Source organism: Solanum tuberosum, unplaced genomic scaffold, assembly GCF_000226075.1.
Source record: "Solanum tuberosum cultivar DM 1-3 516 R44 unplaced genomic scaffold, SolTub_3.0 scf00085, whole genome shotgun sequence".
NCBI lineage: Eukaryota > Viridiplantae > Streptophyta > Magnoliopsida > Solanales > Solanaceae > Solanum > Solanum tuberosum.
In genome coordinates this window covers 1,701,248-1,725,635 of record NW_006239014.1, presented here as the reverse complement: position 1 = coordinate 1,725,635, position 24,388 = coordinate 1,701,248, and the positions used below count along the sequence as shown (strand labels likewise).

Below are 24,388 nucleotides of genomic sequence, written 5' to 3'. Positions count from 1 at the left end.
GCAACTTAAGTGAATTTTGTACACATGAATGAAATAGGGTTTAGATGATCACGAACCTAGTGCCGCAACACTACATCTGGTACCCGAAGGTAGAGTTGACTACTGCATGCAGAACACTAAATCGGTGACAAACTTAGAAATTGTAAGTAGTTGAAGCCTGAAGGCCAAGGGTGCTCCGATGTAGGAGAATTTCCCATCTACCATGAAAACATACTAAAACTGAAAAAAAAAAATATTATGGAAGAGGGAGGATAATTATACGTTACTCAATGGAAACGAACATAACGAAACTTCATGCAGTCCATGCTGCAGAGGGAGTCACATTCAACCAATGTAAAAGGTTGACGACAAAAAGATCATGGATAACTTGTTGAAATTGATATCATATGGACAGATAACAACTGCAGCTGCAGTGCTGTAGTGTTTCAAGTTGCTAGATGAGTACAGAGGAGCCCGGGACATGATCAGAATAACTATCTGTCCATCCATGTGTACTTCCCTTTGTCTGAAGATTAATAAGAACTTGAATATAAAGAAAGATAATTTGCCCTTGTGAATGTGTAAAATATAATTGGAGAAAACTTCATTGGCATATTAACACAACATTCAAACAAAAAAGAGCTAATGCTTATGATCTGCATCATTAATCTCAGAGGGAGAGGGGCAGCTTGGTGCACTAAAGCTCCCGCTATGCCAAGGGTCCGGGGAAGGGCGTGACCCCAAGGGCCTATTGTATGCATCATCAATCTCAGGTTACTATAAATTTCTTTCAAAAGTCAAGAGACCGAGAGTAATATATAAAGAAAGAGGTGAAGATCATACATATAGGTTCGGACATTTAAAGAACCTAAATCCACTGCATCTCACTCCATAGAAATAGACTTGTACTGCTGGACAGTTGCAGTTATAGCTTGCTCAACTGGTAGTCTTTCCATGCTTGAAGCGCCATAAAATCCATGAACTCCTCTGGTTCTCTTCAGTACATATGCTGCTTCTTCAGGGGAAGATATAGGGCCTGCAAATAGAGCAAAGATTCTTCGCTTTAGCGACATAAATAAATCACAAGGAGAAGAAAAGAACGTGTCGTCATAATAAACACTAAAGAATTGACGATACAAAAAACATGTCAAGCAGAAAATAAACTTCCTCCAATGTTATCTTACTCAGATAAATGAAAAATTATAACTACAAGTATTTGTTTGACAACTTAAAATTTTGTTCCAAATTAGACTTCGTGGATTGTCCGTCAGAAAAAGAACATTATTGCTTTTGAACAATATTTAAATGTCAAGAAGAATGCTGGGTTACAAAATGATAGTAACTGCCATTATCTACTTAAGAAGCAAATATATAATGTTAGAAAAAAAAATGTCATGGATATACTTAAAAAAAAGAGAAAAAGATACAACAAAAGAGAACAGCCTCATTCATTGCCTGAATTAGATCGGACTTTCATTTAGAGTGAAAATTACGCCGTAAGTATCTATTGTCATCCATCATAAAACAATATTTTCTCTTGCTAGGGAAAGCAAAATAAATGTTTGAATCATACAATTTTCTAGTTATAATAAAGCAAATAAAAACATAAGTTACCCTTATCTCAAAAAAAAAAAAAGCAAATAAAAACACTCTCATTGTTTCATAAAGAATTTGAATGTACATATCAGGACCCAGAAAAGCACAAATTCAAAGGAGTACCAAGAACTTAACATCAACATACCTCTAAAAAAACAAATGTCTACTCACACAGTTATCATGGAAGATAACCAGAAAATATGTCGCAGGAAATATGTTATGTACAAATTTTAAGGGAAATAAACAATAAAAATGCAACTGTAAATCCAAAAGTTTCAACCAGCATTTGTTTTCCTGGTCATGATTTATGAGACAATGGAGAAACTGCGGGGAATCAATGGTAAAGCTATGTGGACTGCTACACACACATGAATCATTCAAGAAAGTAGAATATCAATCTTCACCACTTGACAAAATGTTTCTTTTGTTAGAGTCTCTAGGTTCATATATATTACCACATATATAATTCGTACTAGTGCACTAACTAAATGGTGTAATATAAATTAGGCAACTACCTTAGGATTTATACCCATAAACATTGAGGTAGGACATCGAAAATAATAACATTATATGAGAATCCGCACAAGTGCTATGAGAAGCAGCTCACACACATGCTTAAGCTTTCAGTAATCTACCTAACTTATTCTTTACACGCCAAGGAATTAAGAAAAAATAACTACAAAATTAATGAAGCCAGTGAACTCATTTGGTACAGTGTGCACCATCAGAGTACTGCTTAGTTGTCAAATTATTTTAGCTGAACCTGGAATTTGGCAGAGAGTTTGCTTAAGTTGGCTACATTAACAACAAAGACTTGACCCAGTCATTTTGTTTTTGTTTTTTTTTGCCTTACAATTTTCTAGTTACTTTAGGTTTTGTGGATTACCTCCATGGCAGAGCACAATTGCATCAGGATTTATCCTATGTGTAGCATCTGCAATAGCTTGGACACAAGTTACACTTTCCTCCAATGAGACAGCTGTTTTTGCACCAATTGAACCAGATGTTGTAAGCCCCATATGGGCCACTATGATGTCGGCACCAGCTTCTGCCATAGCAACGGCTTCATTTGGGCAGAAAGCATATGGGGTTGTCAAAAGGCCCATCCTGTGAGCTGCTGCAATCATCTCAACCTCCAAGCTGAATATAAAGTAAGATATCATGATCTTGTTCGTCTTTAAGAAATCGTCTTCTTACAATTAGAAGGATATAAGTTTAGTCTTACTAAAACATATCTACTGTAGACATACCCATAACCCATTCCAGTCTCTTCCAAATTTTGTCTAAAGTTACCATCAAATAGACCAACAGTTGGAAAGTTTTGCACCCCACAGAATCCAACAGATTCCAACTGCTTCAGGAAGTTATCCATCCTGCGGAAAGGATCAGTAGCACAAACTCCGGCCAGAACTGCCACTTCCTTAACGACCTGAAGATTTCAATGTCGATAGAAACTAAGCCACCATTCTGGAAGGTTAGAATATATCTGAGGAAGGAGAAAGAAACAGAATCTTCCTTTTCAAATAAGAAATGGACAAAACATCTCAATGAGCTATCAGTAAAAGTTTTGTCATCACTCAGAAACTTTCTAAGATAATGGACCACCCTATGAAGTACATAATGAGAAACCTCAATCATGGTTACTATTTGCAACAGAACTCATACGGAAAAAGTATAATACATGCTGAAAAATTATGTAAATATATTGTAATCCACCTTCGAGATTTTGAAGAAAATCGAAAATAACTTAAGTTCCATACCTGAACTTGTGAGCATTTTTGTCCTATGGCAAATGCAGAAAGTAAAGTTCACAATTACGGATGACCAGCCAGTATATGGTCTGTAGGGTTTAGTCATTCTTCTACACAACAAAGTTAAACCTCTAATTTTTCTAATATGTAATCGGACATCTCAACTATGTAGCTTCTCATCTAATTCAGTAAGTGTGAGAAGTCCAACTATGTAATTGGATTAAGACTAAGGAAGGATTGAAATTGACACTATAGAAGCTGTTGAAAGCCCAAGCTGGATTGAAGTTGGTTGCCATTCTATCTACATTTGTTTTCATCTTTAACCAACCACTGGAGTGATGTGTCCGCAGCTTACTGCAAATTTGGCTGGGATTTCCTGAGAGTATCTTTTTGAGGCAACACTGAGATTTCTACTCCAAGAAAGAGGTACTGACAAGAATCAAAGAAATGAAATGGATCAGCTTTAATGTATCCGACTATGGATGTCAACTGGAGGTTACTTCTAGTTTATGTACATGGAGCAGGGCTGTCTTGGTTTAGTGATCTGCATTCTTTGTTTCCTTGTCAGTAGAAAATTCAAACTGCTCGTAGTTCTTAGTGCTTTGTTCATGTTGAGTCAAGTAGGGCTTTATCAATTTGTTAAGCCTTTGAATCGAACATGACCTTGCTTGACAGCAGGTTGTATTAACTTGAACAGTAAAGTTGTGTGCAAGTCCAACCCGAGCTAAAATCAAAGAATAAATGAGATGAAGCTGAGCCTAAAAGTCTATAAGGTTTTCGGAAGAACTAAAGAAGCACATAACAAGTAGGACTTACAGGCAATACTTCGTTGGCCATCTCAAGTACAATGGCATTTGCATCAGCAAAGGGCAATAGACCAGCTAAGGATCCCCTTCCTGCCATCCTAAAGCGCCCTGAGTTGTACAAGACAATCAAATCTACACCACCAGCTTCCTCAAACTTAGCAGAAATACCTGTACCAGCACCAGCCCCAATAATAGGCTTGCCCTTACTTATTTGATCTTTCAATTTCTGCAGTATCACAATTCTTTTCTGCAAAGTTTCTGCTCAAGGAAGATTAGGTTTCTCATCAAGTCTTCATACAAATTAAAAGAAGAAAAGAAAAACCATTAACTGAGAAGCTGTTAGATTCATTTCCCTGTTGATGAGCCAGTATATGCCATTTCCAAGACATTCTCAAAACAATAGTCAAGATAATTATGATGACAATGAAGGACAAGAATCCATCATATGGCATTTCAAGCTAGCCCAAAACCAGTAACCTATCGGTAAAAAGATAATCTTTGAGATAAGATCAACCATATTTCATGCTAAGAAATTAAAAAGCACTCTCATCATCTTTCATTTTGTTGGTTTCTATGGCAAGCTAAGGTTTACATATATGCCTTTTATTTCACTTATCATCTTAAATCAACGTAGGCGTCAAAGATAGGAAGTGCATGAGCTTTGGCAAAGATAAGAAGAAAGCTTTGTGTTAGACCTAGAAAATATTGTGAGCAGCCAGCCCATCACTACTGCGGGAACTGGTAAATAAATTAAAAGATACCTGGATTCACTAGCAGTAATCATATAGTGGAAACTGTTCAGTAATTTTCTAGAAGCTTATTTGCCATGTCATTAGGATGGCAATTATCAGCCTTGATATTTAGGAAGAATCGTCACCTGGTTTTGCATTTGGAAAGTCATTCAGGCAAGAGAAGTTTTTTCCGTTGCATGAGGGATATTTCTGAAGAACAGCATTATCATTCTGAATGTCTTGGATAGATTTGGACTCAGCTGGCTGACATTCAACGTGTCTAGATTTCGGAGAGATTTCCAAGAATGAATCAACTAAAGCATTTGCAAACTCCACATCATTGATATGGTAAGGAAAGACCTTAACCTATCAGTGAACAAACATTTCAATTATCTGAGTTGAGTTTTGCAGTGGAATGTAACATCATAAGCTGCCATCCTCTTCCTTACAAATAATTGTGGTACCTGACAGCGTTCATTATTTTCAAGAAGCATCTGTAGCTCATGTGTAAGACAACTAGTTGCCTCAGGATCATAAAAGTCTTTACCCGGTGCATCCAATGCAGACACACCTTTCTCTGGCAAGCAAACACATACGCTTGATGATGCCTTGTTCAACTTTTCTGCTATAAATGCAGCAAATTTCTTATTTTCACCTACTGTAGTACGCATTAGGGAAACCTGTAACATAGCATTCCATTAATTTAACTCAAAAGGCACACCTCAAATACTTATTTGATAGTTTATCAAATTGAAACCCATATGCTTAATTGTGCAGTCACGACACAATTCAATAATTTTCCAAAAGTATGGTAAAATATCTCCTTATGATGACAAACGCATGACGTCCTGAGATGGTTTTCCAATGGCTAGCTATCTCTACTTGTTCTAAGTTGTGCAAGATGACATCAAACACGCTACTTCTTTTCACGACCACATAATTGTCAAACTGTGAATGGTAAGTGTTCCAACATTATCTTTTAGATAATACTACTGCTCAATATCTTATGGAATTCACTTAGAGACAAACAAGGAGAAAAATTGAAAGATGAATCACCTGCTCATTATGTTCATGAATCTTTCTTTGCTGAAACTCAGGAGGTATGGTAGTTTTAGGACCAAAATTCACCATATCCAATGCTCCCACACTCAGAACCAAAGGAATCTTCTTCTCTAATATTGCATCAAATCGGGAACTATCACATGCCATAACACCTCCAACTACGTAATCTGCAACCTCAGTTGTCGTAATATCCAACACACCCTAAAATAAGTTTAGTAACAGATGGATATTAATAGCTTTCCAGAAAGAGATAATGTAATACTTCAGACAGCAGTAAGATGTTTGACAAGCCATTTCAGTGAACAAACTGCATGTCTCTACCTTCTTAGAAATGAATTTACATGGTTCTACCAGTAGTTTTAAAGGATCAATTGCAATGAACTAATGAGGCCGCGCTTTGCATCCAGGACAATGCATCATACAAATGATTCCTATTTCCTTTGTAATAGACTGTAAACCTAGGAAAAGTTTTAGAGACCATTAAATCCTACTTCTCATACTATTTCCTTATAGTTCCAGAATGCTATAGCATAATAGTATATTCCAAGTGTACTCTAGCTCAATTGATTATGAATAAGATGTATAACCATTAAAGAGTAACGAAACAATAGTTAGAATAATAATAAGGATCATAATTTTATATAGTTTTATATATTGAAAGCATCTATTCTTATTATCCAATCTCATTTAGATAATATGCGAAGGCTAACAAATATGAATTAGTTTACCATAATCATAATAACGAAGATGGTGACGACAACAACAACAAATTGGAATGAAGATAAAAAATAAACATATTTGCACTGGTTTAACGGTTAAAAATGTAATACTCTGGATTTGAAATGAAGAATAAACTCATGGAATTAGAAAAGTAAATATGAATTACTATATATAAGTGGGAAATAATTCTATGTTATAATTAACTATTAAAGAAGTTTTAAGCCATTCAAAGCAATACATGAACGGTCCAAGAGAATGACTAACCAAAATTGCTTAGCTTGTCACTACTATTACCATTAGTATCATCATTGTTCTTACTTATATAATTAAATAAAACAAATTGTTATGATAAAATCTGATGGTATTTTTACATTATAAGTTGTCAAATGGCCCAATAACGAAACAGGGACTTGAAACAAAATACTACATAATGTAAAGAGATTTTAGTACTTTTAGGATTGTTATGAACAGAGGATTTATTGGTCCATAGAAGTTTCAATTTTAGGACTTCAAAGCTCATTATAAGGGAAAATAGGAAATATCAATACCTTGCCTATTTATATACCACTGAAACCATTTGTAGTCATAGAGCAACACGATTACCTGAATAAAACCTCCTCTAACAAGATCCTCCATTGCCCTGCCCCCGACACCCGTGGCGTGGAAAACCAAAGTCTCATATCCTTCTTTCGCTAACCTTTCTTTGACAGCATTAACACAAGGAGTCGTAACCCCAAACATAGTTACACCAATTGTAAACTTTCCAGTAGTGATACTATGCTCTTTTGAACTTTCAAGCCTTCCAACAACCATTCCAGCAAATGCCGCACCCGCATTAGATAGAACAACCTTACTAACACTGTTAATCCCACAAATATCTACAACTGAAGGAAACAATACCAAGTCCGATGTTCCAATATAAGATTCAGTTTGACCACTGGCAACTGTAGATATTATAACTTTTGGGATCCCAATTGGAAGAGATCGGAAGGCAGATGACAATAGAGATGTTCCTCCACTACCCCCAAGGCCAATCACTCCAGCAAGAATCTGTTCACCATTAGCTTTACGTAAGAAAGTTTCAAGAGCTTTATTCATGATTGCAATAGCTTGGCCTCTATCATCTGGAAGCTGGACCACAGATTCTCCCCCTCGTGCATAGCATGACAGCACATCCTTCCTCGGTACAAAATCAAAATCAGCACAACTATTTGTCTCCTTTAGGCTGGTTGAGACATCAACAACTGTCACTCCTACCTATAAATCGCCATGTACAAGAATAAGGTTGATATCGATCAAAGGCTAAGTTGCTCAGACTCTCCAAAATTGTTGCCACACATCCTCCAAAGGATAAGGATCCGACAAGCACCTAGCAGCATATTTGAAGAGTCCGAGCAACACAAGTCAAAAGAATAAAAAATGTTCTACAACAAAGTATTCCACTTACGATCTAACTTACTGTATACTTTTGCAAATAGTACAATTTTTAGTTGACTTCATGATCAATAGTTCTCAAGTAACTGCCTACAACACGGCAAGTATCTGCCGGAACTGTAAAGTTATTTTTACGTTTACAACTTAAATCCTTCTCGTCAATGTTTCAACAACTGAAAACAGCATATATATATTCTCGCCGTCTATTTTTGCAGTTCAGAAGCTACAACGTCTCGTACTAACATTTTAATTTACATTGTGAACAATATTAAATTCGCAATTAAACATCAGTCGATTTTTCAGCAATTTACAAAGAAGCGAAAGCGAAAAAGGTAATGTATAGTATTTAACAAACCTTGAATGCGGATTTATTGGAGAAGCTGTTAAGGCTGGATCTCACATACTCGGAGAGGAAACGAAGCTCGTCGAGTTTAGTATCAGCTGTTCCGATACAGAAAACTCGAGGAGAATCACTCTGTGCAGTTGCCATTTTCCTCAAACAAAATGCTACAATTCGTGTTACAATTGAGATTCCAAAATGGACTGTAGAGTTTATCTCAGTGTGAGGATGGAGAGAAGAATCGAAAGTTGTTAGCTTCTGGAATCTCGACGATGAAAGATCACCGGCAACGGTTGGACAGAGAGGCGGCACCAACCGTCGAGGGAAGAGGTTTCATTATTTTTTTCTTTTATTCCGATGGAGCAATATTAAATAAAAAAGTGGTTGATTAGTTTGCTTTTTGGTGTGGCTAATGGCGACAAAGATGACCAACTTTTATCCGAGAGCTCGCCACTATAAATGAATCTTATTCATTTCAAATTTTAAAATACGGAAAAGGCTCAAAAATATCTCTAAACTATTCGAAATAGCTCACATTTACCCTTAAATTATATTTTGGCTCAAAACTATCCTTTCCATCAAAGTATTGGGTCACACTTACCCTTCTAGTTAACAGAAGTATGTTAACACTCTGTTTGAATCATTGTTACTCATTGTATTGTATTGTATCGTTGCTACACCTACAATGTTTGTTTTGATTGTTACTTAAAATGTATTGTATTGTATTGTTAAATTCCGTTGTTACGTAACAATGAAAACCCCCATTTTTTTGAACAACCAATTTGGTGTGTTTCCATTGTTACTTAATTTCTTTTTTCATTATATCTTTACATAATATTTCATAATATTATTTTACCCTTTACCTTATATTATTTAATTCTAGTCAAACCTCCTACCCTAGAATAATTAAGGATATTTTAGTAAATTTATAAATTACAATACAATACGATATGGTCAAACCAAACAATAAAAATGTTATTAAGCAACAACAAACAATACAGTCTAGTCAAACATTGTATCTACCATACAATAAAGTACAATACAATACAATACATTATGAAACAATGGATAACAATGATCCAAACAAAGTGTAAGTGTCACGTGGACACCATATAAGCGTCAAACATTTCCCACTTTCACGTAGACTAATAAGATCCTTAATTTCTATTTCACCCATTTCCCCTCATTTCTCTTAAGATACATTTCACCCATTTCCCCTTAATTTTCCCCTCATTTCTCCATTTTCCATACCATATTCACTATGGTCTCCCTAATCCTATGATAAGTGAATGCAAAAAGGCAGAAAATTAATGTGATCGATAAAAATCATTTTTTGGGTGTTTGATAGTCATAAATTAATTTTTCCTATCTAGCTAGACATTCAACTTTATATTAGTACATATTTTAAAACATCACTTAGACAATTGTTAATTAATCCTAAGGGAAATGGAGAAATGAGGGGTGAAATCGTTTCTAAGGAAAATGGAGAAATGAGGGGAAAATTAGTAGAAATGGGTGAAATGTTTCTTAAGAGAAATGAGGGGAAATGGGTGAAATAGAAATTAGGGATCTTATTAGTCTACGTGAAAATGGGAAATGTTTGGCACTTATGTGGCGTCCATGTGGCGTCCACGTGGCACTCAACATACTTATGTTAGAAAATTAGGGGAAATGGGTGAAATAGAAATTTGGGATCTTATTAGTCTACGTGGAAGTGAGAAATGTTTGGCGCTTATGTGGCATCCATGTGGTGTCCACGTTGGCACTTAACATACTTATGTTAATTAGAAGGGTAAGTATGACCCAATACTTTGACGGGAATGGTAGTTTTGAGCCTGAATATAGATTAAGGGTAAATGTGAGCTATTTCGGATAATTTAGGGGTATTTTTTAGCCTTTTCCGTTTAAAATAAAGGGTGTTTTTAATTATGGTATACCATTTAATTTGTTATTATTTTTTTTCCTTAATTGAGAGTTAGGGTTTCTCGGAAATAGAATCTCTAGCTCTGAGATAGTGATAAATATGCGTACACTTTACCTTCTCTAGCTTCCAATGGCGGAATCTAAATATGCTTACACTATTGACTATACCTTCTCTAGATTCCAATTGTGAAATCTCACTTGTATATTATTGTTATTATGTTCATTTCTAAAAAGTAAGATGTATTTTTACTAACTTATACTAAATATATTGAACAATATATACATAACTATTTAGAAATTTCTTTTTTATTTAAATAAGGAAATGCCTCCTTAATATGTGAAACATTATTTATTTTAAAACAAAATGAAAAGGTAAAAATACCACTTATTTTTTTAAAAATAGAATATAATTAGGGGTGGTTTATGATTCAATTTGGATCGATTATGAGGTAAAATCAAAATCAAACAGATTTAATTGATGTTTTAAATATTAAAACTAAACAAAATCAAATATAATTTTTTCCATTGATTTGAGTATTGTCAATTTGGTTCAATTTAAAAAAATATATAATGATATTTTATATATATCTCTCTTTATTTATTGATAGGATTAAAAAAAAAGTTGATCATTTTTCAACTTATTCATTAGTCTATTCGACATAAATAAATTCAATAATTATAAGATAATTTGAAGGATATAAATTTAGTAGCACAAATTACAACTTCCTTGCAAATCAAAAATTATGTCTTAAAGACATAAAAAAAACTTCCTTGCAAAATTATTTAAACTATAATTAAGAATATTTTTGTCCAAATTTTTTTACTAAACGAAAATAATAAACAAAAATTAAAAACCACCCTAATTTTAGACACAATCCATGTAAAACCTGTTGGGGAAAGGATGGATAAAAAGTTTGGTAAAGTGATAGTTTGGTTCTCACCTTTAATTAGTTGGCCACTTCATGCCTTATTTGGCATGTGACAATTTACTTGGTCATAAGTATTTTTTGGAGTTAAAAAGCATGATTATATGGTAGAGAAAATTTGACCATTTATTTTGTTGTTATTATATAATTTGGAGTCCAAAGTTTTGCTACTATAAAAGGAGAGTCATTTTTCATTTTAAAGTCATCAATTTGAAAATAATTAGTTGCGTTTGTTTCCTTTTTTGAGTAATTAGTAGTTTGTAAGAAAGTTAGGTTAGGAAAACACTTTGAATAAATATTTTTTGTTATTCTTTTGAGGTATTAGAATATTTAATTACTTTAATTTTATATTATAATATTTCTAGAGACTCGTAATTTAACTATTTTTAGATATTACTATTATTACTTAATTAAGCAGGTATTTTATCGCAAAGTTGGTTATATTATATCTACCACAGGAACATACATGAACTAAGTTATTTGTGTAGTGAACGAGTTAACAACACAATTCCACACTTTATAATTAAAATTGAGAGATGAATACATTTCAGGTTGTGGATGAGGCGTCAATCATACTACATTATCCAAATACAATTTATTAATTCAATTATCACAATTGCTAATTAACCAGATTGTTGATATTCGTGATAGTCTTTCAAACTACTACACAACACACCTACTCAACACAGATCAATGTTATATTCCTATGGATGGAATTGATCTAAAGAGAATGTCATACACTTATTATATTTAATAAAATGCGTTCACTAGGCATATTCATATTATAATCACAAATTCTTACTTTGTTACTAGAAAGATAGATCACATTCTCCTAACACTTTCTCTAATCTATCCATATCTTTTTTAGGCATGTAAAACAGATAATAGATAAAATTGGCCGTTAATTATGCAATCAAGCAACTAATCGCAAATGTAAAGGAATATTTGTAAATTGATAATCCAAACTAAGGCATACATATTCCTCAAACAATAATATTCATGGCTATTTCGCAATTTCTCTCTACACAAAATAATAAAAAAAATTAATACAAATCCTTTTGCCTCCAATTAACATACTTGAAGATTGTGGTGTTTCCTCCCGCTCAAATTTTGGGTGCGCTTCTATACACTACTATAAAATAGTGGGATGCATCTTATCTATTCTTATCATCATTCATTTTCCTTTGATTCATCAAAATTTAAAGTATCAAAATATCTAGAGAGGTTTTGCTAAAGTTCGATGGAAGTATGTAGAGGTAAATAAAATCATATAAAAAATACAAGCCGAGTCAAATTGAGAAAAAATATTTGATTAATGATTTAGTTTGACTTGATTTGGTATTGGGAAAAAAAATACGACTATATTTGGGTTGGTTTGATTTTAACTTTAAAAAGTCAACCTGAGACCAAATGACATCATATATAATTTTTAAAAATTCTTTTATACATAAAAATATTTAATTTAATTTAATTTACAAATATTTCTTGTACATTTTCGTAGTTTTTATCTTTTGACATATTATTTCAAGTTTGACTTGAAATTTTGAATGATCCAATAAAGTTTATATTCCATAAATTTTAGTAACTCTAATAGAACTCAAAACAATCAAATCAATATTAATGTTAACATAAAAAAAATACTTTAATACTAAGAATGACAATGATGTTGAATATTTGTTCTTTCATTTAGACAAATAAAATATATTTATAACTTAATTTTAGTTTTCTTTTATTGTTTAGTCATGTAATTAATACTTATTAGACTTATTTTAGCATGATTTAGTATTTTAAATTATGATCATTTTTCATTATGACTTATTTATTTGCAATATTTGTTTTATGCGAATTCATTATTATTTTTTGTTGAATATTTTAGTACCGTCACTTATATCATCGTTTGTGTTGTTTTCTTAAAAAACATCTTAGATAATTATATTTTAGTAAAATTAAAGAAATAATTGAAGTACAAGTTAATTATATATTTGTATGAATACTTTATCGGAAAACCCAAAAAAAATCCAAAATTGAAAAACCTGAGTTTAATTAGTTTGATTTGATTTATAATAAAAAATCCAACATAAATAATTTGATTTGATATTTGAAAAAGAGGAAATACATAATTACCCCATGAAACTTATACCCTTTTTTTAAGTAGACACCTTAAGTTTGTGGGGGTCCTATTACCCCACGAAACCATCCAAAAGCACAATAAATACACCATTTTGACCCGTTTCAAACCCATCAGTGTTGTCACGCAGGTTGGGAGCGTCAAGGAATAAAAAAACAACATCCAACCAATGTTAAAACGCCATGTGGCATTCCCAATTTGAATTAACTTCTTCATTAAATAGATCACCTTCCCAAAATTCTCCATTGTTAGCCATTGGAGATCTGTAATTTCTCATTTTAATTACTTTTTTTTTGTTTAAAATCTGTGAAATCAATTTCTTGTGATTAGGTTTTGAGGGAGAGATGTCAAATGCAAGACAAACGAAATACGCATCAAACAATGTAAAATAAACTAATGACTAATCACTACAAAATTCACTTACAATGTAAAATAAACTTTTTTTTCAAAGATTTTTCAAATAACTAACCTATGAGCCTTCACTTCTTCGTTCCGACACCACTATTCAACAAATTTCAATCAGCAATGTTACCAACTAGCTTCGGCCTCATGAAGTTTCTTAGGGTTTTGATCGGTCGAAGAGAGAGAGACGAGGGTAGGTGAAAGTGGAATGGGTTGGAAATTTCTTAGGGTTTGGGTTATGGGTTAAAAAATGAATGGGTTAGGATAAAACTCGGCCTTTGTTAAATGGGTTGAAGGTGTGGCACACGTTCTTGGATTGAGAGCACTGATGGTGAAAAAATGATGTATTTGTTGTGCTTTTAGATGGTTTCGTGGGGTAATAGGACCCCCGTAAAATTAAGGTGTCTATTTAAAAAAAAGTATAAATTCCATGGGGTAATTATGTATTTCCTCTTTGAAAAACCTCAACCAATTCAATCTCATATACACCACTAAAAATATTTATGATATCATGTTCTAACTTCTACCTTTTTAACTTTTATATGACATTCTTTATGAATATAAAAAATTGACGATTTCAAAAAAGGTTAATTTAAATCATATAATTTTATTTATTTATTTACATTTTAAAAATAAGTCATAGAAGCGTAGCAATGAAATGGAAATTTACAACCAACATGGTTTGTGGTGCACTGGTGGGAGTGTTTCACCCTTAATCAAAAGTCTCGGGTTTGAGCCCTGGGTATGGAGAAAATTCATGTTGGAAGCGCACCCTCAAATGGGCCTGAAGAGTGCGATAACAAAAATTACATTCCATTTTTTTAAAAACATTTGTGCGTGTGGGGCTTCGGAAAATGTCTACCTCAAGTGCCCTTTCGAAAAAACCCAAACCATTTTCGATTGAGGTGGAATTTTTCTTCCTTATCCCGGAATATGGCGGATTTACTCAGAAATGGAGATGCTGAGGATGTTGCTGTAAAGCTTGGAGCTTTTGAACAACAAGCTCTCATTCATGACTTCTCAACTTCTGCTTCTGCTCGATTCAACGCCACTCTCAATAGCCTGGTTGGTTGGTTCGTTAATTTTCACCATTCATTTTTAACTTCTTGTACTGTTTCTTGATATCTTTTGTGCTTACATGATAATTAGTTTTTGAAAAGAAAAATGAAAGAGAGGAGGGAAAGATTTGACCTTTACCGTAGGAGGTGAATTCTTGGCATTTTCACTATGTTCTTTGCCAGGGCCCCCTGAATTTTCATTGTGTAATTTAAGTCCTACCTTGCGTTTGACCATAGATTTTGCAAGTTTATCTGCTCGGCCATGAAATTTTATTAGATTTTGAAAATCTAATATTCATATTTTCCCCAACTAAATGGCATGACAATAACATCAAATCGTGAAGCTTTTTAAATTAGCATCAGTCTGCACCCTAAGGAGCGGAGTAGACTGCAACTGGTTTACCAGTTTTGGTGTTAGGTTGGTTTTTGGTCCTAAAAGCTCACATATTTTTTGTGCTACTGATAAGATGGTAATGGGCCCTACGTGGCGCGAATCTGGATTAGTTGGGCTCTAATCAGTGGCATACTCTTTGTTGAAAAACTATATTGTCCATATAGAAAATAATATTGTGTATATAGGTTAAAAGAACTTTTTAGAGATATATACTTAAGTTTTGAACACCAGTAGCAAAACTGCTAGCTTCACCACTGGCTCCAATGCAGGTACCCTGGATGGGAAACCAAAAAGAAAATAAATACTGAAACTCTAGTGTTTAATGAAAGAATACTTTCCATAAAGATCTGATTTTTTCTGTAATGATGTTGTGTAACTCACCCAGAGACTTTTACTTCTCAAAATTAAAAGGCACTAATACAGAGACTTTCAGATTCAACTCTATCATTTGAATCATCATGCTTTTGGCATTGCTCTAAAAATTAAGGATACATTTCTTCAAATAGATCAGATTGGTGCTTAAAATTTTGGCATTGGAAAAAATCATGTAAAGATATCTAAATTCTTAATTACCTCAAAATGCAGAGTAAGTGGCTGGTGGCTGCAGTTTTTGTTATAATCTTCCTTTGGAGGCATGACACTGAAGCACTTTGGGCAGCTTCTGGTTCTATTCTGAATGCTAGTCTCTCAACTGTATTGAAGAGAATACTAAACCAGGAGCGACCTGTTTCTGCGATAAGATCAGACCCGGGAATGCCATCTGCTCATGCACAGTCAATTTTCTATACAGTGATGTTCTGTATTGTCTCAAGTAATATTCTCAGTCAATCAGATGAAGAAAACATGCTTGGTTTAGATAATTATCCATCCCTGTGCATTTGCTTAAGAGTAAATTTTCATTAACCAAACTGGCCTTATCCTTTTGAATCGAAAGAGGCCTGCATGATTTGCAGATAAACTTACAAAATAGGTTCATGAGGATTTTTGTTGTTACCTTGCCCCTCTTTTTTGTTGTAATTTTTCCATTAGCTAGTTATACTTATGCTTTCTATCTTTAGTCTCTTTCTTCTCTTACGATATGTTCCCTTTCTTCAATTGCTGTGAGTTTTTTCACCGGACTATTGCTTATTATCTTCTAGATTTAGAACTTCCTACAAGGTTTTAAGCAATCAATTAGATGATCTGTAAAACTACTCTCCTCTGATCATGGATATAATAGGATGTGAATGGCTTCTAGAGAGGCACTCATGCACCGTTATAGATTGTCATACCAAGGTCTTAGGGCAATGGCTAGATGTAACTGAGAGTTGTTCAACCATCATGGACCTCTAGAAAAAATCTCTAGTAAATTCGATATTTTTCTTGCAATACTTACCAGTACTCAAGTCCAAAGAGCTAAGCTACAACAAAGTGCTGTTCAAATTCTGCTGTATGTGTACATGCTTAAAGTTTTGTAGTAATAAACTGCTGTTGTGAAGAGTGTAGGAAATGCACTAGCCAAAGAAAAGTCATTTCTGCAGCTGTCCTGAATGCTTGATATGGATAGAAAATATATGACAAAGAACATTTTTGGTTAGTGATTTATGTGAGTAAAGTGCTAACATTTCTGGGTTGTCCGCAAATTTTAACCCAGCAGATTTTAATCCCTACTCAGGCCTAGAGAAGTGATACTGCATATGTACTCTCGCTTTGCCTTATGTGATAGCTGTATGTGATTGTATTGCACATACCTAAACTTTGTGATCTCTTAATGACATTGAAAATGGCGCTTTAGCACGTCTATTGTGCCTGTACAAGTAGCTCTCAAATTAATGTTGTCATGATGTCCTATGGTAACTTGTGTGCTTGAATAACCTGTCTGCTACAAATACGCATCTGCACAAGTCCTCTGGTTGGTATTGGTTCAGATTCAATTGATTATGCCTCAAATTTTACCTTATAGCCATGTGGTTTTTATTTGATGAATAAGATAACTAGAAAAGACAGGGAGTTTGCGCGTTGTTTGACATTTCAATTTTCCTTTTCTCACTTCTTGAATTATCATGTGCAGCTATGCCATTAAAAACTCTTCATACCAATGTCTAATACCATCTTTTTGTTTTTGTTTTGACACAGTGGTAGAATATTTCGGGTTAAATGGAGTCACTGCAGTCATTAGTGCACTTATCTTTGCAATTGGCTCCTACTTGGTAAGTAGACAGCTTGCAGAATAGCAGTTTGGTTTATTTCCCACCCCCACCCTCTAGGAGGATCAGTAGTGTTCCCACTTACTGTCTAGTGTGACTCAAACCCTCAACCTACCGGTTGATGAGGGAGGCGTTCAACCCCTTGGGCAAGCTTCGCTTGTCAGCATTATGGTTTCTACCTTTATTTCAACTAGTTTTCTTCACAAGACCTTAGTTTAGTTGTGACTATTGTAACCATACATTGATCTGCTTTTTCGTTGTGTTTGTGCAGTCATGGCTACGGGTTTCACAACAACTCCACACGACCAGTCAAGTAGCCGTAGGTGCTGCACTGGGATTTTCTTTCTCCGTTTTCTGGTTTTGGTTGTGGGATGCAATAGTCCTTGATGCATTTATATCCCACTTGTGGATTCGGATTCTTGTTGTTCTTGGCACGGTGGCCATTTGTGTTAGCTTTCTCCTTTATATGTTCCGATACTGGGTTCTTGAGAGAGACTGATTCTTTATATAGTGAGAAAGTACACACTCAGGATTCTGGAAGTGTTTGATAACAATTCTAGAAGTGGTTATTGGCAGGAAATTACACCCAATGACCTTGGAAATGATTGGTTTTGAACTTTTGACCTCGCTTGTCCATGGGTAAACAGCCAAAAGTTAAGCCTATGGATAAACACCGTCAAAAGTTCAACGTCACTTGTGTACATTGCTCTGCAAAGTTGGCCTACCTATTTTCTTTTGATATTTTTGGGTTGCGGATTGATTCAAGAACGCCACATATCATCGTCATAAAAGAATGCACTAGATTGAGCTGGACATGTGTTAACACGGCCTAAGATATTAAAAATAAGAAATAAAAGTAATCTTGAGTGGATCATATTATGAAATTGTAGAAAATATAGTTTCTATTTTCATTAATGAATATACAGTAGATTAACTTATACAATATCTACCCATATCGATTTACTAAAATGACAAGATTAAAGTTAATTTTTTTTATATAGGACGATAATCCAACTGGATTTCTACTTCAGACAAAGAATCTGAATTCGGCAATCAGTTTGATAGTTGCATAATTGATCATCTTTTATCAATAACAAGTGCCTATATTGCGATTTGTGCTATGCACCAAATCTAAAATCTACTATCATCAATAAGATTGTGACGAGATAAATAAGATTTTCTCACTCTTAACTAAAGATTTCGAGTTCATAATATAAAATTAAAATTAGTGGATAGAGCAAAAATATAAATCCACCACATCTAACAAAAATGGTTTCCATATTTTTGAGGAACTAACGATTGCCACTTGTTACTAGTTATTATTATTGAGTTCAAACAACTATTTAGTAGCCTTAAAAATTCTCAAAATCTTCTAGACTCTATTTGTCGTCCTGTTAGATTTCTGCCTGTGGGGCTTTTGTTTTCAATTAGAGAAAAATTCCAACAATGTCTACTGCAACTGCCCTTGTTATATCCCCCTTTCTTCGTTTTCCAAAATTTTCCAATTCCAAATTGGATTTCCGTCGGAAGTTCGCTTCTTTTTCTCTGTATACAAGACACAAATCATCTCCATTAACTATTGCTAAATTTCGAACCACCGCAGAAGATGAGGCGATGGGTGTCAGTTTTGAAAAAGAAGAAGTTTTCGTTGATGGGTCCTCGAGTTCTGCTTCAGCTGGACTTAACGCCACTCTCAATAGCTTGGTTCGTTCAACTTCTTTGTACAGTTTCTTTATTTGTTTTGTGCTTACATGTTAATGCTCATCCTCCCTGCTTAATAAATAAGTGAACGACAAGACCCTTTGGTGTGGTCCAGTGGTTTGGGTTTGGAACTTCCATGTTGGAGGTCTCAAGTTCAAAACCCCTTGCCAACGAAAGTTTGGCAAGGGGTTTCCTTCTGGGTCGAGCTCGTCACACTGGTCTTGTATAGTGCGGGTTACCTCTCTTGTTTGCGAGCTATTGTATAGGAGTGTGGTTTAGCCTATGTGCAGCCAAAGGGTAGCGGCTGCGGTTCCCTTGTCATAAAAAAAAAGTGAACGACAAGAGGGACATTTTTGGTTCTTAGCTAGGTTTTTATTTTTTATGACTTTGGTATTCGTATAACTTTGTTCACCTAGGTTAGGACAGTTGAGAAGAATCACTTAGTGTTTTTATTTGAGCCAGAAAGCTCATTATTCCTAACGGCTTCATTCACCACTAGGTTACACCCTTGATTGCGGTTCTTTGCTACAAGAAGAAGGACTCCTAAATTTTCATTCCTTGTTTTGGTGTCAGACTTATATAAGCACCCTTCCCATCTCCATGAAGTTTTACAAATCCTTTGAAGCTCATAATTTTTGAATTAAATGTTTCTAATACAAGGTTAATTTGCTAAAGGATGCTGTTCATTAGACTTATAAAAGAGTTGAAGTGTTATGTAAGTAAATTGTCTACTTATATGGCCTTTTCTGCTTATCACCGATGTTCAAGATGAAATTGCTAGTAGTAGGCTACGGCAATGCTAAGATTTGAGGCTATAATGAGCACATACCACACATATACGGAAAGGTATTATGAAGCATACTTGCTATGTGTTTCACTTTTACCATCCTGGAGTTCTTCAATTCAAAAGACCTTTTAGTCTTAAGCATGTTAACTTGGTGTTGTCCTGTACCATCCTGGGGTCTATAATTTTAGAAGACCTTCCAAAATAACCTGATAGTCCTACATTTTCAGCCGTACTGTTGTTCATTTTATTGCTGATCCCTGATTCTTAAGATGAGCTAAGTATTAGGTTCCAGTCTTCCAGAACAAGTGAAATTGACAATTTTGGAATGTATTGATTGTTGCAAATAACAGGATATTAAGAATCTTTAATTTGGTTCTGTCTTCATCCTTGGAAGTAGACTGCAGCTGGTTTGCCAGTTTTAGTGTTAGGTTGGCTTTTGGTTTTAGAAGCTTACCTTTCTTATGCTTATATTAATCTGGTAATTTTCAGGTCACCGTCGGTGCCATCTATTTTCTCTTACCCTCTACTTTTGTTAAATGAAAGATTACCTTCCATAAAGATCTGAGTTTTTCTTTCAATGATGTAATGCAACTTACCTGGAGACTTCCAAATTTACTGTTGTTTGAATCATCATGCGTTTTGATATCACACTATAAATTAGAATACATTTCATCACCATGATCAGATTGTTGCTACTGACCTGCTTGCTTGACTGGAAAATTTTGGATTGCTTTTTGGTGACTTTACTTGATCTATAATTTCTTTGCAAGAATGGAACTGGTTGTATCCATCTCTCAAATTTCTGCTCAAAGTTTTGGCTTTGGAGAAAAATCTTGTAAAGATTTCTAATTTCTTAGTTACTAAAATGCAGAGTAAGTGGCTGGTGGCTGCACTTTTTGGTATAATCTTTCTTTGGAGACATGATGCCGAAGCTCTTTGGGCTGCTTCTGGTTCTGTTCTGAATTCTGGGCTCTCAACTGTATTGAAGAGAATTCTAAACCAAGAGCGACCTGTTTCTACGATAAGATCGGATCCTGGAATGCCATCTTCTCATGCGCAGTCAATCTTTTATACAGTGACGTTCTGTATTGTCTCAAGTAATTTTCTTAGCTAATAATTGCCCAGATGGATAAAATATAGTTGATTTAGATATTCTTCATCCTTTAGACTCTAAATCTGTCAATATGCCTTATACGTAAGAAGAGTTGAATACTTCAAGAAGTGAAATGGCCTTGTCCCTTCGATTATGATCTAAAGAGGCCGTCATGCATTGCAGATAAAACTATAAAATGGGTTCATTCGGATTTTTGATGTTACCTTGTCAATTCTTTTTAGATAAATTTGTTAACACCTTGTTCTGCATAATCTTTCCATCTTTGGTCTCCTAGGATGTGCTCCTTTTTCTTCCTTGGGTTTGCTGGGCTCTTTTTCATCTCTCTATTCTGTAATCTCTATCAGAACTTCCTATGAGACTTTAAGCAATGAATTAAGTTATTAACCCTGTATATTCTAATTCCTAACCTGGCATAAAAAGGTGGTATGTGTTGCTGAATTTGCACTCTTTCTTCCGTTTGTGTGATAGTTGTAATGTGATTGTGTTGCATATACTTAAACTTTAGGAGATAATATTGTGCTTGTACGAGCTGCTCTTCTAATTAAAGTTATCGTTATGTCATATTATAACTTGTGTTCTTGGATAACCTGTCTGCTACAGCCTACAAGCGTCTGTCTACACAAATGGTCTGACTGGCATAGGTTCATATTGAATTGATTTTGCCTCAGATACACCTTAGAACAATATTGTTTTTCATTTGATGAATAAGATTACTAGAAAGGACACAGGTGGCGCGCTCCTTGTACGACTCTTCAAGTTTCCTTTTTCTTGTTTCTTAAGTTTCTGTGTGCAACTATGCCATTTAAAACTCCCCATAGTCCATAGTACACTCCATACACAACCTCTGATAAGTCTCTTCTTTTTGTTTGACACAGTGGTAGAATATTTTGGGCTGAACGGAATCACTGCAGTAATTAGCGCACTCATCTTTGGAATTGGCTCCTACCTTGTAAGTGTACAACTGGACCTTCATTTAGTTGGTTCTTGTCTGTTACTTTCGTATGCTTGCAGAGCAGCAGTTCGGCTTCTACCTTCTTTCAATCAATTATCTGCACAAAACCTTGGTTTGTTTCAACTGTTGTAGCCATAAATTGACCTGTTTTTTCCTTGTGTTTCTGCAGTCCTGGCTACGGGTTTCACAACAATTTCACACAAGCAGCCAAGTAACCGTGGGTGCTGCACTCGGATTCTCTTTCTCCATTTTCTGGTTTTGGTTGTGGGATGCGATAGTCCTTGATGCATTTATTTCCCATTTGTGGGTTCGGATTGTTGTTGTTCTTGGCACAGCTGCCATTTGTGCTAGCTTTCTCCTATATGTGATCCGATATTGGGTTCTTGAGGAGATCAACTTATACTACTGAGAAACTACACACTAACATTGAGCTTTCATATAGAAACTAACAAAACAAAGCTTATAGTTTTATGAGAAAATTCTTCTCAACTTTGCTCATTACTTTTCATTAGCTAATGTGGACCTGTGGTTATAATTTAACAAGAGTTTCCCAGCTCTACAGTTCAATTTGAATAGGAATTTTGATGTCTTTATTGTCTCTACTATAACTGGTGCTCCTATTAGTTATAACTGCTTATATTATTATATATAGTTTTATAATCCATTTTAACTCTATCCATTTTCAATCCGTCCAAATCTTCACATTTGCCATCACTAAATACAACTAAACATGGAACTATAGCTTCATAAATGTAATTAGAACATCAACTTAATAGTAGTTTTCAAGAAACAACATGTGTAGTTGTTCTATACTTTTAAGTTATTATCCCACCAACACTGTTTTTGAAGATGATCAATCACTTTCTTGTCAACTTGGAATGCTTTAGTAAGGACATTGTCATTAATTGGTGGATCTGACTTCTGAGCCAAATACTGTATTTGAAATTGTGAGAACTCCTGGATTTTGGCTGCTCAGACCAGCGAATGCAGTTGCATTAGTCTTTGGGCCAGGGTTAGAAAGGATGAAACAAAGATAGAGTCTTCCTTTTAAGAACAACAAGAACCTTTGTTCCTTCCCTCTAGGATGTGTATGAGGTGGATTGAGACCACGTCAAGCAAAATCAATTCTGGATGAAATATAAATTAAACAAGGAATTAATTAAGCTAGCTTAGCTTCTTAATTAATTACCAAGTCTTTCATGATTAGTCTATAATAAACCAAAATCATGATCAACTTTTCTTCAACAACTATAGAGACTGATTAATCTCCCCCGGTCATTGGAAATGGTCAATATTAATTAGCTATAAGAAAAATACCAAATAAAAACGGAGTAACAATAAGTTAAAATTGGAAAATTAGAAAAGGTAAAACTTTCAATAGTACTTTACATATATGCTTTGAGATGTGAGATGTATATGATCAAAGTATAATACATGGAAGGGTTATATTTTTTTACCAATTCAAACTTCCCTTTATTTATCCAATTTCTTCTTCTATTTTCTGCCCGGTGTTTGGTATTCGTATTAGAGCTTCGATTAAGTCTGAATTGTGAAATTCATGGCTCATTTGGGGGTAACACTCCTAACATAATTTTCTCCTAGATCTCTAATTAAGAATATGACAGTCTCACCATTGTACCACAACCCAGTTGATCAATTTCTTATTATTATACTATTATTGTATTAGAGTATGTGTTAATGGGCTCTTGATTGATAAACACACGTGCGACAAAAGAATATCATTGCTACACAACTTCTCGTACCATCAATTTAACAAAATTTATTTTAAGAATTCAAATAATTTACACTGAATTTTAACTAATTAGTGGTGGCTCTCAAGTCCTTTGTGCTGGGGAAACATACATAAATAATATCACTAGTTTATGAGCTAATTATTTAAATATATTTTAGTCTATAATATTATGTATCTTATCAAATTTTGGTGCATTCAGATACATGTATCTCGAGATACTTGGGGTCAAAATCAAGTGTAATTTGTTCTATATACATTATATCCAAGTGGATTCACATGTATCCGCGATACACAACAAATCTCGCTTGCCTCTCTCACTTCTCTCTCATCTCGCTTGCCACTCTCCTATGTATTTGGTATCCCAGGTACATGCGAATCACATGTATCTGGTGTGTATCTAGTGTGATTCATGTATCTGGGATACATAACAAATCTTTCTCATATCCCTTCCCATTTCACTCTCCTCTCTCCTATTTTAATGTATCTGGTACAAAGTACATATATCTGAGTGTATCTTTCTCAATATATGATATGAAACTCTTAATTGATATTACGTAATATTTTGAAAGTACATGTAATAATATATATATATATATATATATATATATATATATATATATATATATATATATATATATATATATA

The 24,388-nt window shown here is 34.3% G+C and overlaps 3 protein-coding genes across 4 annotated transcripts; 2 read left to right on the top strand and 1 right to left on the bottom strand.

The window, feature by feature from the left end:
* Positions 1 to 530: 530 nt before the first annotated feature.
* On the bottom strand, positions 531 to 8,791 carry LOC102594208 (UPF0261 protein BPP1817). The gene is made up of 9 exons (XM_006346907.2): positions 8,435 to 8,791; positions 7,249 to 7,902; positions 5,920 to 6,126; positions 5,328 to 5,543; positions 5,010 to 5,229; positions 4,143 to 4,390; positions 2,826 to 3,004; positions 2,462 to 2,715; positions 531 to 1,015 (listed from the first exon to the last, which is right to left on the bottom strand). The coding sequence occupies exons 1-9, from the start codon at positions 8,567 to 8,569 to the stop codon at positions 864 to 866; spliced, it is 2,265 nt and encodes a 754-aa protein (XP_006346969.1). The 5' UTR covers positions 8,570 to 8,791; the 3' UTR covers positions 531 to 863.
* A 5,838-nt stretch (positions 8,792 to 14,629) lies between these two features.
* On the top strand, positions 14,630 to 18,175 carry LOC102593886 (lipid phosphate phosphatase epsilon 2, chloroplastic-like). Of its 2 annotated transcripts, none has more exons than XM_006346906.2 (4): positions 14,630 to 14,863; positions 15,836 to 16,061; positions 17,366 to 17,439; positions 17,708 to 18,175. In XM_006346906.2, exons 1-4 carry the CDS (start codon positions 14,732 to 14,734, stop codon positions 17,933 to 17,935), a joined length of 660 nt encoding a protein of 219 aa, XP_006346968.1. In that variant the 5' UTR covers positions 14,630 to 14,731; the 3' UTR covers positions 17,936 to 18,175. The 2 variants fall into 2 exon arrangements, with proteins under 2 accessions (XP_006346968.1, XP_015164103.1); XM_015308617.1 differs by having other exon boundaries at positions 14,721 to 14,867.
* A 596-nt stretch (positions 18,176 to 18,771) lies between these two features.
* Positions 18,772 to 22,563, top strand: LOC102593568 (lipid phosphate phosphatase epsilon 2, chloroplastic). The gene is made up of 4 exons (XM_006346905.2): positions 18,772 to 19,140; positions 20,796 to 21,021; positions 21,914 to 21,987; positions 22,160 to 22,563. The coding sequence occupies exons 1-4, from the start codon at positions 18,883 to 18,885 to the stop codon at positions 22,397 to 22,399; spliced, it is 798 nt and encodes a 265-aa protein (XP_006346967.1). The 5' UTR covers positions 18,772 to 18,882; the 3' UTR covers positions 22,400 to 22,563.
* Positions 22,564 to 24,388: the final 1,825 nt, after the last annotated feature.

Coding starts and splice junctions, on each gene's coding strand:
- LOC102593568 (XM_006346905.2), top strand. CDS start 18,883: ATGTCTACTGCAACTGCCCTTGTTATATCCCCCTTTCTTCGTTTTCCA. Junction 21,022..21,913: donor GACGTTCTGTATTGTCTCAA/GTAATTTTCTTA, acceptor TGTTTGACACAG/TGGTAGAATATTTTGGGCTG. Junction 21,988..22,159: donor TTGGAATTGGCTCCTACCTT/GTAAGTGTACAA, acceptor GTGTTTCTGCAG/TCCTGGCTACGGGTTTCACA.
- LOC102593886 (XM_006346906.2), top strand. CDS start 14,732: ATGGCGGATTTACTCAGAAATGGAGATGCTGAGGATGTTGCTGTAAAG. Junction 16,062..17,365: donor GATGTTCTGTATTGTCTCAA/GTAATATTCTCA, acceptor GTTTTGACACAG/TGGTAGAATATTTCGGGTTA. Junction 17,440..17,707: donor TTGCAATTGGCTCCTACTTG/GTAAGTAGACAG, acceptor GTGTTTGTGCAG/TCATGGCTACGGGTTTCACA.
- LOC102594208 (XM_006346907.2), bottom strand. CDS start 8,569: ATGGCAACTGCACAGAGTGATTCTCCTCGAGTTTTCTGTATCGGAACA. Junction 7,903..8,434: donor CCAATAAATCCGCATTCAAG/GTTTGTTAAATA, acceptor GGCGATTTATAG/GTAGGAGTGACAGTTGTTGA. Junction 4,391..5,009: donor CTTTCCAAATGCAAAACCAG/GTGACGATTCTT, acceptor TTCCTTGAGCAG/AAACTTTGCAGAAAAGAATT.